Genomic DNA, 12,380 nt, shown 5'->3' with positions numbered 1-12,380 from the left:
ATTGCCAAGCAAAGAATCTATGATAATACTCGGGGTAGTTCTCTACTGTTTGAGGCCAGGACAGAAGTATTGCGAACCAAGACATATCGGGCCTAACAAAAAGGGGTAGACACGGTATGCAGTGCGTGTGGAGAGGAGGAGAAAACTTCCGAACACTTGATAATGTTCTGTAAAGGGCTTCACCCTTACAGTTCAGGATGATGGCGCAGAGTTTTCCAAATCACTGGTGCTTAGGGACAGGGAGGGCAAACTAGGCTTTAAGCGGGTAGAATTAACTAGAAAGAGGTAATCTGATTGGTGGCCAAAGTCAAGGCACGAGTGAAAATTAAACCCTTCACTGCAAAGTAGCACTCCTCAACTTCACTGTTTAAGGGGGAAAAAATAGATGAATACAGTTGTTGGTTCACTAAGTATTAGGGCTAGGTGGCGTTAGCCGCCGTCCGACCTAAAGGGTACAGCCACATAAATCCATCCCTCTAACGTTTAATGCACGTATATACCCTGTAACGGGGATGGGGGGAGAACCGCCACCGTAGCTCAGTCGTAGAGCATCGAACCCGTTATTCGAAGGTCGCAGGTTTGGATCCTGCCAGTGGCAAGTTAGCTTTTCCTTTATTTTTCTTTTCTCGCATTTACATTACGTACATTTACCTCTGATAACATCCCCTATGCTTTCTTTGACAATGTTGTCCGTTAGTTGTCATTAATACTGTATCTAACAAAGGAAATGAGCCCTTAAATTAACACTTTCCTTCATTCTTTCTATAGACGCTCCATGGCATGCTCTGCTCTTTCTGACTGTTTTCGCCTCTTCTTAACGTGTCCGTAGAGGGTGCAGTGGTGAAGGAGACGCCGTACGCCTTCCTCGGCGTTCGGGCTCCCGGTGACCTGTCGACCCTGCAGTGGTACGAGTCTCCGCTGGGCTATGCGCCTCCCGGCGGCAAATCTGGCTCAGGCGGCATCGTATGTGACGTGTACTACGCTGCCCTCAACTTTCACGACGTGCTGCTTGCAACTGGGAAAATCCAGGTGGAGCCCACACATGGTTTGTGTGTTTATTGCTTTTTGTTAAATGCGAACGCTGGTACAAATGAGATTCCATAAAATCAGTCAGTACCATGCAGTGTGAACTGTAGGACAGCGACAGTGTGAGTGTACTTGATTGACTAGTGAGAACATGTGGTGTCGGAAACCAGCCGCTTGATTTGAAATACGCGTGCTTACACTCAATTGGGCAAACCGAGATCCCGCGAAGTACAGGCTCAAACAACGGCGTTTCAGCGAACGTCTCGTGTCACGTGATTTGCCACCATCGCAGCCGGAACCGCGCCAAGTGTGCGCCGGCTTGTTATCTAAATGACCCTTTTAGGCGCCTGGTCTCCTTGCCTTGGTTCAACAATGTGAAGACTTTATTCCGGTTGTTTGGAATACAGTTCGTGTAAGTCCACAACACTGGTTACACCCATAGCCATAGGCAAGTAGGAGGTCCGACGGGAGAAAGTATATATAAGTACAATAACAAATTGTATAAGAACTCACAACATGAAAAGAACTGTTTTCAAGCAATGGAAACAAGCATACACAAAAGATTTCACTGGATTTAAGGGGACGCAAATGCGTAATAGCACGTACAGAAATGTAATAATATAACATTGTTACACAGCGGTCATCATCACACAAGGAACAACTGCAGAACAAACACCAAACTAGGCGGAAGGTTCTGTACATGGTCATTTACCAGGAGGTTCTGTACATGGTCATTTACCAGGTTCTGGCAGGTTCTAGATAGGGGAAATTTTTGAAGTGTGTTTGAGAAAGCCTTAGTATCTTTAATTCGAAGTGGTATGTTATTCCACACTTTAGTTCTTACGAAATGCAGTAAGCGTTCACCATAGACGTTATTAGTAGGTGGAAAATCAAAAGTGCGTGATGTCATGCATGTAGTCATGCGAGAGCAGGAACAAAAGATAAGTAATATTCACTACAAGTGATGTTGCTATATAATTAGTGATATTAACGCAAGTGTGATTTACATAGCTTTGGTTTATAACAATAGATGTGCGTCTAAAGAATTATCTAATCAATCGCATAATGTACCAATAAAAAGCTCGAATCACGGCCCTGGCCTTTTGTACAGAAAGTCGTGATTTTTATCGTCATTGTTTTGTTCCACTAATTTTATATTCACTGCCACGTCAGCTCACGCAACTTGAGTGAAGCTTGCTTCTGCTACAGCCGCGACAACCAACGACACAGGGCACATGAGACAGCCAACGGCACATAAGGCAGCCTCCCTGCAAAAACGTGTGCCCGATCGATTTGTAGAACGATTCGACGTATAGTGCATACAGGGCGGGACAGAGCAGACATAGCATGAAACGCACGCACACACACACAGCGCAAAACACACATAACACGCACAGAACGCCCAAAAAGAAAAAAAAGCCCAAACTGAAGAAACGTTTCGGTGCAAAGTCAAGCCAAGACGAAGAAGACAACAGAAGAAGAGGGCGGACACCAAAAGGACAGTTGTGAACCTATCCCAACAAGCTTAGGGCAGTATTCCGCGGAAGTGTAGATTTCTAGCTGGTCGTGTGGCGGTGGGTCTGCCCTTCTGGCGAACGAGAAAGTTAGACAAAATGGTCTAGTTGGCCAGCAGCTCCTTCCATCGTTCACCTGTGAAGTGTAGTATGCATGCGCTTGGCATGCCCTTGTGACGTGATATAGTGCGGCTTTGGTTGAACACTATGGTTAGCGAGAATAAGCCGATGGATGAATTTTGCTGAGGGCACGTAAGTTATGATGAGTGATAGTCTTGGATTTGCGTCATTACAACCGCTTCCTTTTTAATGGCGTTCGGCAGGGTGGGGAGTAGGTTCGCTTAAGTCCTTCATGGTGGTTTAACATGGCCGAATGCGCACATGGGGCGTCTTACATGGAGGCGGACTTAGAGGGTGCCTGGCTCGTAAATTTTTGAACACGGCCGTGCCACGAGCAACCATGTCCGCCACCTCGTTTTTCCCCCAGCTCCGTACGACCAGGAGATCATATTATTGAATGCCGAATGGTCTAGATGTGTGTAATGCTTGCCAGCGCCTGTAGCGTTGGGAAGGATACTGTGGGATGCTGGCTGATACGCCAGTGTGAGTAGTTGCGGCAAGCTGCATGGAAGTCCGCCAGAACGGCTAGTGAATGTCTTTGTCTCTGCCCATGGGCAAGATAGGAATAGGAAGCTTTACTCTAGTCCTGATAAATTAACAAAGTGGTTAATCAACGTCGCTCTCGCTAGGTGAATTATATCTGACGACTGGCACAGTGCGCCTGCCCACCAGACGCGCGAAGTCACGTGATGTAGGGGACATTAGAATACGCGTGATGCAGCGAGGTATGATCGTAGTAATGGCAGTCTTCCAAGCACACAAAGAAAAAAGAAGCCATCTCTGAGGTAGAACATAACTTTCCAAGTTGCGCGTCGTGTTAAAAAAATAGCTTGACCTATACCCCCTCCTTGTTAGCAGCGTCGAAATTTAAAAGTTCTTGTGGTGTTTCTCCAGGACGTTACGTGAATGGAGAATCTGTAAAACAACCATCACGATTTCCGGTGCATATGCCATGATCGTATATTTTTTCTGCCCTCCTTCTTTTGAGCCCTTTCCGTACTCAATCCTCTTCCTCCTATAAAAAGCAGCATGTATGTGTCTGGTATATACGCTGGCAGGACCCTCTATTCTTCGATAAATCGTTTCCTCTCTCTCCAGTGTTAATGTTAAACTATACTTTCCATGACACTTTCTTTCCGGCGGACGTCCACCTACAGGGACCCCGGTAACTCGGGACAGCATCCTTGGCATCGAGTTCTCGGGACGTGACGACCAGGGCCGACGGGTCATGGGGCTCGTGAACGGTGACGCCCTGGCGACCGCCGTCGCCGCCAAACCGGACTTTCTCTGGGAGGTCCCCGAGTCGTGGACGCTGGAAGAGGCGGCCACGGTTCCCGCCGTCTACGCGACCGCCTACTACGCACTCCTGGTACGCGGCGACTTGCGGCCCGGCGAGTCGGTCCTGGTCCACTCTGGCAGCGGAGGCGTCGGTCAGGCGGCCATCTCCATCGCTTTGTCCATGGGGTGTACCGTCTACACGACCGTTGGTAAGTGCCCGTCACAATTGCATTCGCGGCCACAGTCGCACGCAGAGTTCTTCACTAGGGGGCGGGGAAAGTTTCACCGCAGCTTTCGCGCCTTCCCTTCCTTCGAGTTCGAATGAGGTCTTGAAGCGGATGAAAAAATGAAGACGAACCGGTGACATGCTTCTAAAGAAAGCCTCTCGTTGGTGCCCAGCTTTTCGTGGTAAAGGCAGAAAACGAGCGGTTTTTTGGAATGCAGCATCACTAGTCCTTGGCTGCTATTATGATCAACAAACGTACAGTGCCATAATTCTTGACATTATGAAACGATGGGCAGCGTTCTCCTGAGTAAAGGCATGGGCAGAATTGTCGCCCCCATTAGATGACTGAGGGGGCGCCAATTACATGAGCAACGGTTAACCACCACCATGATGAATTTAACTGTGCTAACGATTCGGACAGTACGGATCCCTTGTCACTGTCGACGCCTTTGCCGGTGCCATCGTCGCTATGTTGGGAAAAATGCAGTGTGCATGCTCGGCTAACGCAGAGTGGTCCACGGATTTGTCTTCGCGAAGTCACGTGATCGTGTTAACTCCGTATCCGTCACGCTTACGTTTTTAAAACTGTTTTTTTTTTCGTATTTGCGTGCTTATAGATTAAGTGCACGCGCAGCTGGTGCGCTTAATTTTTTTAATTTTCAAAGACAATGGTGTTTCATGCAGGGGTACAGCACGGCTTTTCTGAGGTATTTCCGTCACTGATATGACGTTGTAAATTATATAGTAACAAATGGCAAAGAAAAAACGACAAGGAGATATGTTCTGTCACGGGATGTTGAACCAGCGACCTTTCGATCCGCAGCCCGAGGCGCTAACCAGTAGGCCACGGAGCGCGCGTTGTATGAAATGTTAAGGGCAAGCTATCATTATTCACCATAAACGTTTGGTGGTCCTCAGAGATTCGAAACTTCAGTGTGTTTTCGTCATCAGTAGCGAGATGAGCACGCGTTGGGCGCACCCTACATTGGCTTTCTTGCCTCCTAGTTCTTATTAATATTGTGTCTAACAACAACAACAACAACAACAACAACAAGAACAACAACAACAACAACAAGAACAACAAGAACAACAACAATAACAAACAACGACGACGACGACGACGAAAAAAAAAGCCTCCATAATTCCGCTTTCTTGCTTCTCTTCAAGAGGAAAGCAACTTGACTCAGTCGTGACTTTCCACGTGTCATCGTCATCCTCATCAGCCTGACTACGTCCACTACAGGACAAAGGCCTCTCCCATGTTCCACCAGTTAATCCGGTCCTGTGCTTGCTGCTGCCAATTTATACCCGCAAACTTCTTAATCTCGTCTGCCCACCTAACCTTCTGTCTCCCCCTAACCCGCTTCCCTTCTCTGGGAATCCAGTTAGTTACCCTTAATGACCAGCGGTTATCCTGTCTACGCGCTACATGCCCGGCCCATGTCCATTTCCTCTTCTTTATTTCAACTATGATATCCTTAACCCCCGTTTGTCCCCTAATCCACTCTGCTCTCTTCTTGTCTCTTAAGGTTACACCTACCGTTTTTCTTTCCATTGCTCGCTGCGTCGTCCTCAATTTAAGCTGAACCCTCTTTATAAGTCTCCAGGTTTCTGCTCCGTAGCTAAGTACCGGCAAGATACAGCTGTTATATACCTTCCTCTTGAGGGATAGTGGCAATCTACCCGTCATAATGATGTCACGTGTCATAATGTCACGTGTATGACCTGTTTAAAAAGGCGCGCGAACACCATCTGGAAATGCTTACACTCTTGTTGTAGAGTCGTTTGACCCAAGAGAGAGTCAACGTGTCTTTTTAAGGAGAGCCACATGACGTGGCTACAGTCTTCTGGACTCGCCTAAGGTAGCGACGCGTGTACTCTTTTTTTTATTGTGCCTCTTCTATTCTGCAGGGAATGAACAGAAGCGCAAATACCTGAAGCGTCGGTTCCCCCAACTGGAAGACCGGCACTTCGGCAACTCTCGCGACGTGTCCTTCGAAGAACACGTCCGTCTACAGACCAAAGGGCGGGGTGAGTGCACCGAAACGTTGTGTCCCGGCGGCATCTATAGTATCAGCCAGGCAGTGAAAATTTTCATCGTGGTGTCGTATTTCTCCTGCAACCCCCGTGTATAGTGTATGGTAGCTTTTTTTTCTTTGGTTTCATTTGTAAAAGAATGCAAGTCTGGGTGAGTTGTCTAAATTCAAAACAGCGCGAAAGACGGGAGCACAAGACAAAATACTACAAAAAGGGGTACACCTTTGACAGGGCACGTCATGTCCAGTTGTTCCTTTACTACGATGCAGGCGCGTAGGCAGAAAGCGGGTTACGGGTGGTACCTAATTGATGTGAAGCGTAAACCGAGCAGGTAGAGTTGGTCTAGTGTCAGTTTGTGCTATTTAACCTATATGACAGAAACATTTTTTTACGGAGTGGCGGGGGTTCGCACGTGCCTCCATGCATGGTGTACCACCCCGTGACTACGCCCTTCAACAATAGCAGTAGTGTTGCGTGACTGAACCAAGTATATACCTCATGCTCGGTGGCTATACTAAGAAAAAAAACTGTCTGGATAGTGAGTTGAAGTGGACTGCTTTAATGTTCGCATGTAGGGGTATCTGAATTTCTTTTTCTAGTTAGCCATAATATGTAGCACAGTTAATAAAATTGGTCAGCCAAATTGCGGTGCGGCCGTCGCATGAGTGCTGTAAAGATGTTTCACGCACGCTGTTCCGATTTCAGGTATACATTGTAAAAATAGGCATGAAAACGTTGAGCTAGCAGGTTCCTTGCTGTGATTACATGTGATGTGCTTGAACTGCAGCAGAGTGCTTCAACGACAAAGTGACATCCAAATTGAAATGATTTTGGCGAATGGACGGTACAACGATTACACCTAGTGTCATACTGACACAATCATGTACTCACCACATAAAGTACATGCGTGCCTTGCAAAACGAAATGCTTGCGTATAACGTGTGGGAATGACTACTAGTATTTCGCAATAACGCCAAATACTTGTGCGCGTTCTCCATTTTCTCCTTGGTCCATTGTATTGATACGCCTCCTCCCAAAAGGTTTCGGCATCTAACGTGGCTCTGAACTGCCTTCAAGGTCGATCTGTCGTTGATTAAAGTGATAACGGCATATGATGGCGTCATCAGGCGGTGTCATGATGACGTCATATATCGGCGACACTTGTGATGACATCCTGGTGTCATAATGTGCCGTCATCACGTGATGATGATTTCTTGCTCCGCGCATTCGTGTTGACGCGGGACATTCAATTTTAAGCTTTCGATGAGGCATCTGAGGCCTCGGAAATTTGAGGCGCCATTGCGCTTCGCAGGGGTGGACCTCGTCCTGAACTCCTTGGCGGAGGACAAGCTCCAGGCAAGCGTCCGATGTCTGGCACCCCGCGGACGATTCCTGGAAATCGGCAAGTTCGACCTGTACAAGAACTCCTCGCTGGGCATGTCGGTGTTCCTCAAGAACGTATCCTTCCACGGCATCATGCTGGACAGCCTGCTGGGGGACGATCCGTCCGCGATGGAAGACTGGCGCCGCGTCGCCGATCTACTCGTTGAGGGCATCGCTTCGGGCGTCGTGCGACCGCTGGATGCCATCCGCTTCACGAGGGACCACGCCGAGGAGGCCTTCAGGTTTATGGCGTCGGGGAAGCACGTGGGCAAAGTTGTGATCCAGGTAAGTACGGCTGCCTGCATTGTCACGCCGTACTCACGTTCCGTTGTCGCGCGTTTCACGAATCACGCGTACAGATCGGATTATAAGGCCGACTTGGTTGCTCTGTGGACGTCCAACTAAATCTGACAAAATCTTGCGTACAACGGGCAGTTCATCTGTACTTGAAGATACACTGCAAAGATCAGTATAATGCTTACTTTGTAAGGCAGGAAAAATGGAATTTCGGCGCAAGAAAAGAGTAATAAAGCATATAAAACGGTTAGGACGAAAAAAAGGTGGACGCGACCGCTTGGACGATAGAGGTAGTCTGTTGCAAGACGTCAGTGGTGTTCGTCGCACATTATGCGTAGTTTATCCTGCACACACTCCTGTCATAAGTTACGTGCGTTCAAATTAAACTATATATATGCACTAAACTTTGTTGCCAGTCAGCGTGTCTCCTGTGTCTATTAACGTGCTTCAGTCATTGCTGTGTGCTTATGAAACGAGCACGTGTAATCATAATGCTAAACGTGTTGTGTGTTATGAACCTATGGCGCATGGTCGGCAAGTCTACGGATGTTTTTCGTTCGTCCATATCTCAGGTTTTACCAGGAATATGTGAGCATCAGTATCCACGAGTAAGAAAAAGACACAAGCTTTACGAGTAAAGAGCATGGTATTGTATGAGGCACGCAAAAGTGGGGCACTCCGAACTTATTTCGACCTGCTTGTGACGCGTGCCTAAACACAACCGCATGGCTGTTCCTGCATTTAGCCTCCGTCAGAATGTTGCCCCCTTGACCTGAAATCGAACCTACGCATTTGAGCATTGCCGTGCTGTGCCCAAGCCGCTAAGATAAAGTTACGGTTTATTCTCGGGTACGTCGAATAATAAAGCTAGACACCTTTTTACATAAGTTTCTCTAGACGCTGCCATAATGAAATTTGGGTTGTTGTAATGAAGAACCATCACCTCTGAAAAAGGCTCTGTTGAGGCAGTGACGTCAGTCTTTCTACTCCCGTGCTGCAGCCGCAAACGGAGGTGGTTATTCTATTCTGTAAAAAATCTAGAATGACTTGCACCATTCGCAGATCCGTGTTGAAGAGACCAAGATTGACTCGTCCTCGTCACCGACCTCGCCTCTCGCGCTGGAAGTCGCAGCACGTCCGTACTTTTACGCACACAAGTCGTACGTGATCGTCGGAGGGCTGGGAGGCTTCGGTCTCGAACTTGCCGAGTGGATGGTGACAAGTCGCGGTTGTCGCAAGCTAGTCCTGACGTCCAGGACAGGCGTTCGAACCGGGTACCAGCGGCTGTGCCTGCAGCGATGGCGTCGCGCCGCCGACGTGCTCGTCAGCACCGCAGAAGTCTCTACGGAGGAAGGGGTGCGGCGAATCGTTGAGGAAGCCGCAGCGATGGGACCAGTCGGCGGAATCTTCAACTTGGCTGTGGTGAGTTGACCGCGAACGCTTGAAAGCGAGTGGCTTTTGATAGCGAAGCCGCTCTTGGGCGATCCTTCGACGTCTGCAGGTGTTCGCTCAGCGCTGGCCTCGATATCTTGATGCGCAGTGTAGCCTAGGGAGTGGTGAGGGAGATGCTCAGTGGATAAGGTGAGCCGACGAGAGGCGCTCTCTGAGTGACGAGGTTGATACTGTGTGGAAAGTCCGTCAGAACGCAGCTGTCTGCAAGAGTGTAAACCCGTGTGAGAACGCCACTGTATCCTATAGGAGTATGCTCAGACACACAGACAGAGAGAGAGTATGCAGGTTGTGCCTTTTCTCCACGGAGTTTGCACTTCCAGAACGGCCAATAATACTCGGACTAACCAGCCCGTATCTTCTATAGGAGTATCCTATAGGAGTATGCTCAGACATAGAGAGAGAAAGAGAGTATGCAGGTTGTGCCTCTTCTCCACGGTGTTTGCGTTTCCGAAATGGCCGAGAATACTCGCACCAACCAACCCGTGTAGCCTAACATATTTACTGTCAAATAAAGAGCAATGATGCGTCACAAAAACAGTTAGCCAGGACTTGCAAGACATGTGAATACTTAGAAAGAAATGTGAGAGCATAGAAAGGCAGTGGCCATGGTTGTTCATCGCTTCGGGTTAACCTTGAGCTTCCGGAGCGCAAGCATAAACTGAGGTGCGTCCGTCTGGCCTTGCCCAAAGAAAAGCCGCATAGTTCGAAGCGCGAACCATGGAACTATGAGAACGCTCTTGTCTCTGCAGTTCGGGTGCTACAACCGCATACCTACTGTTCTTTCGTTCGATGTGTCTCAGTCGTCTCAGACGCGTTCGGAAGTTCGCAGCTGCGCGGTACTACGTCAACAGTCAAAGGTTTAGCCGAAACATGGAGAATCGACAAAAATGACGTCAGTACTGAAGAAAAAATTCTTGCTGCCATTTAACTTTGTTCAAATGTTATCCTGTGTTCTACTGCCTTAACATGTTTTTATTGCTTGAACTTTCTTTTATTTAGGTTACATTGTGAATCACTTTTTATTATGTCCCCCTGCTTGGTCTTTCGACCGCAGTATTCTGTAAATAAAATAAGCAAGATACGAAGTTGTCAGGCAAATAGGATTCGCAGTCGATATCTTTGACTCCTGCTTAATCATGTGGACCTATAGGCTTGCGCAATGTTCCCCTTAGGAGGGGAGGGCGAAGGTTCGTTGCAACGCCCCACTCCTTATTATTCTAATATATGGGGCTGACTATGCGCCCTCCCCCGAGTCGCAGCGCCCCCCCCCTCCATATTATGTCTATATATCCGGCTGATTTCACCCCCCCCCCTTTAGGTGACTAGGGAAGCCCTACCTCCCTGCCCTTTCCTGTGCGCACTCTTATGCATGTTAATGTCCGATCCCACTTTGTCGCATTTTTGACGATTGTTGGCCGTACGACCACGATAATGTACGCAAATCTTCCTTCACCTGGGACGTTAAAGAGCCCGCCAAACCGTATTGGCAAGGCCATGGTTCCTCAGTAGCTCAGTAGAGCTCGAAACTGCGCACCAACTTTAAGAGTATACTCTTAAAATTGGTGAAGAGTATACGCTTAAAATTGGTAAAGAGTATACTCTTAAAATTGGTGCGCTATAGAAAACCCAGTTGTGACGATCTCAAGGTGGGAAGGGATCATAATGCCAGAGCGGCGTGAACAACTGCTGCGCCCTGGTGACTGTAAAAAAAAGTCACAGCGCTGCCGGAAAGGCGAAGCAATGAATGCGATAGCAACAAATTGAAAGGTCACGCGCAGAATGGAAAGCAGATCGAAACATGCCCCGCGTTCCTCACGCACAAATTACGCACAAAACGTACTCACAGTTACGGATGCATGCGAATAAGCGTCTCATTTGTTACTTTGCTGTGTCTGAAGAGCGCGCGCTTTTCGCAAACGGAGACTACAAAGATTGCAGTCACCTTTGTGCACCCGGTAACTACAGCAGAATCGTTCCAGGTAAAGCCCGAGGCCAGCCAAGGCGTACGACCGTCCCCTCCTCACCACCGCGAGATAAGGGCACGTGAGGGAGCGTCGCTCCCCTTCTCTAAGCCGGGCAAAGTACGCGTTTGAGATTGGAGTGGGTGCCGCCGCGCGATGTGGTGACGCGCGCTCATTGCGCCATCTTGCTGGTAATGCTGAAAACACAACCCCCCTCCTCCGTCCGAGATGCTCATGCGCAGCGGTAAGTGGTAGATATAAGTAGTTTTCTATTTGAACGTTGAAGAATGTGCTCCGGGGTAGCTCAGTGGTTTTTGACTTCCGTCCGCCTCGCTTTCACGACGCAAAGGTTTTTTTACGTTCGATTCCGCACGCCGGAGTGCTTTCTTTATCTGGATTTTTTTCTTGCGTTTCCATATATATAGATTCATATATATAGATACATCGACGCCCACGTCGACGCCGGCGGCAAAATCCAGCCGAGAGTGTCCATATTAATTGCTATCTCAATACAATAGCTTGACGTAAGCGATAAGAAAGAAGCCCCTTGGAATGGCTCGTGTTTAGGTAATACCTGTTAAAGCAGTTTCGGACGGATATATATTGCGGCGACTGTATAGGTACTACAGGATGCTCTCATCGAGAACCAATCAGCGCAGACCTACGAGGCCGTGTGCAGTGCCAAAATCCTCGGCACGCAACGCCTGGACGAGGCGTCGCGTGCGCTGTGTCCCGAACTGGACCACTTTGTCGTCTTCTCGTCGCTAGTCTGCGGTCGTGGCAACGCCGGCCAGACGAACTACGGATACGCCAACTCCGCGATGGAGCGTGTCTGCGAGCGCCGCGTGGCGGACGGACTGCCTGGTGAGTCTCCCTCCATGTCTCCGGCTCAGGACGATGTACACTGTTAGCCCTTCCGTAGAAATGCGCAACGTCCGTAATTCTGCGTGGAGATACACAGCCTACGAGAGAGGGTGGCTGGCTTTGGAAGGCGTTAAATGGACACGGGCCGGGAACTTAGCTACGGAGCAGAAACCTGGAGACTTACAAAGAGGGTTCAGCTTAAATTGAGGACGACGCAACGAG

General features: G+C 48.6%; 1 protein-coding gene across 2 annotated transcripts in view; it reads left to right on the top strand.

The window, feature by feature from the left end:
• LOC119179992 (fatty acid synthase-like) overlaps positions 1-12,380 on the top strand; it is an 81,356-nt gene that overhangs the window by 55,939 nt on the left and 13,037 nt on the right. Inside the window, exons 18-23 of one of the 2 annotated variants that reach the window (XM_075868702.1) lie at positions 830-1,045; positions 3,818-4,147; positions 6,076-6,195; positions 7,514-7,869; positions 8,944-9,303; positions 11,954-12,158. In XM_075868702.1, coding sequence (XP_075724817.1) covers positions 830-1,045; positions 3,818-4,147; positions 6,076-6,195; positions 7,514-7,869; positions 8,944-9,303; positions 11,954-12,158 — 1,587 coding nt within the window. Of the gene's footprint in view, positions 1-829; positions 1,046-3,817; positions 4,148-6,075; positions 6,196-7,513; positions 7,870-8,943; positions 9,304-11,914; positions 12,159-12,380 lie in introns of both variants that reach the window. The other variant, XM_075868701.1, reaches the window with a different exon arrangement.

This window comes from Rhipicephalus microplus, chromosome 7, assembly GCF_043290135.1.
Source record: "Rhipicephalus microplus isolate Deutch F79 chromosome 7, USDA_Rmic, whole genome shotgun sequence".
Lineage (NCBI taxonomy): Eukaryota > Metazoa > Arthropoda > Arachnida > Ixodida > Ixodidae > Rhipicephalus > Rhipicephalus microplus.
Note: the sequence above shows the minus strand (reverse complement) of the source record. Positions and strands in the feature narration are given on the sequence as shown.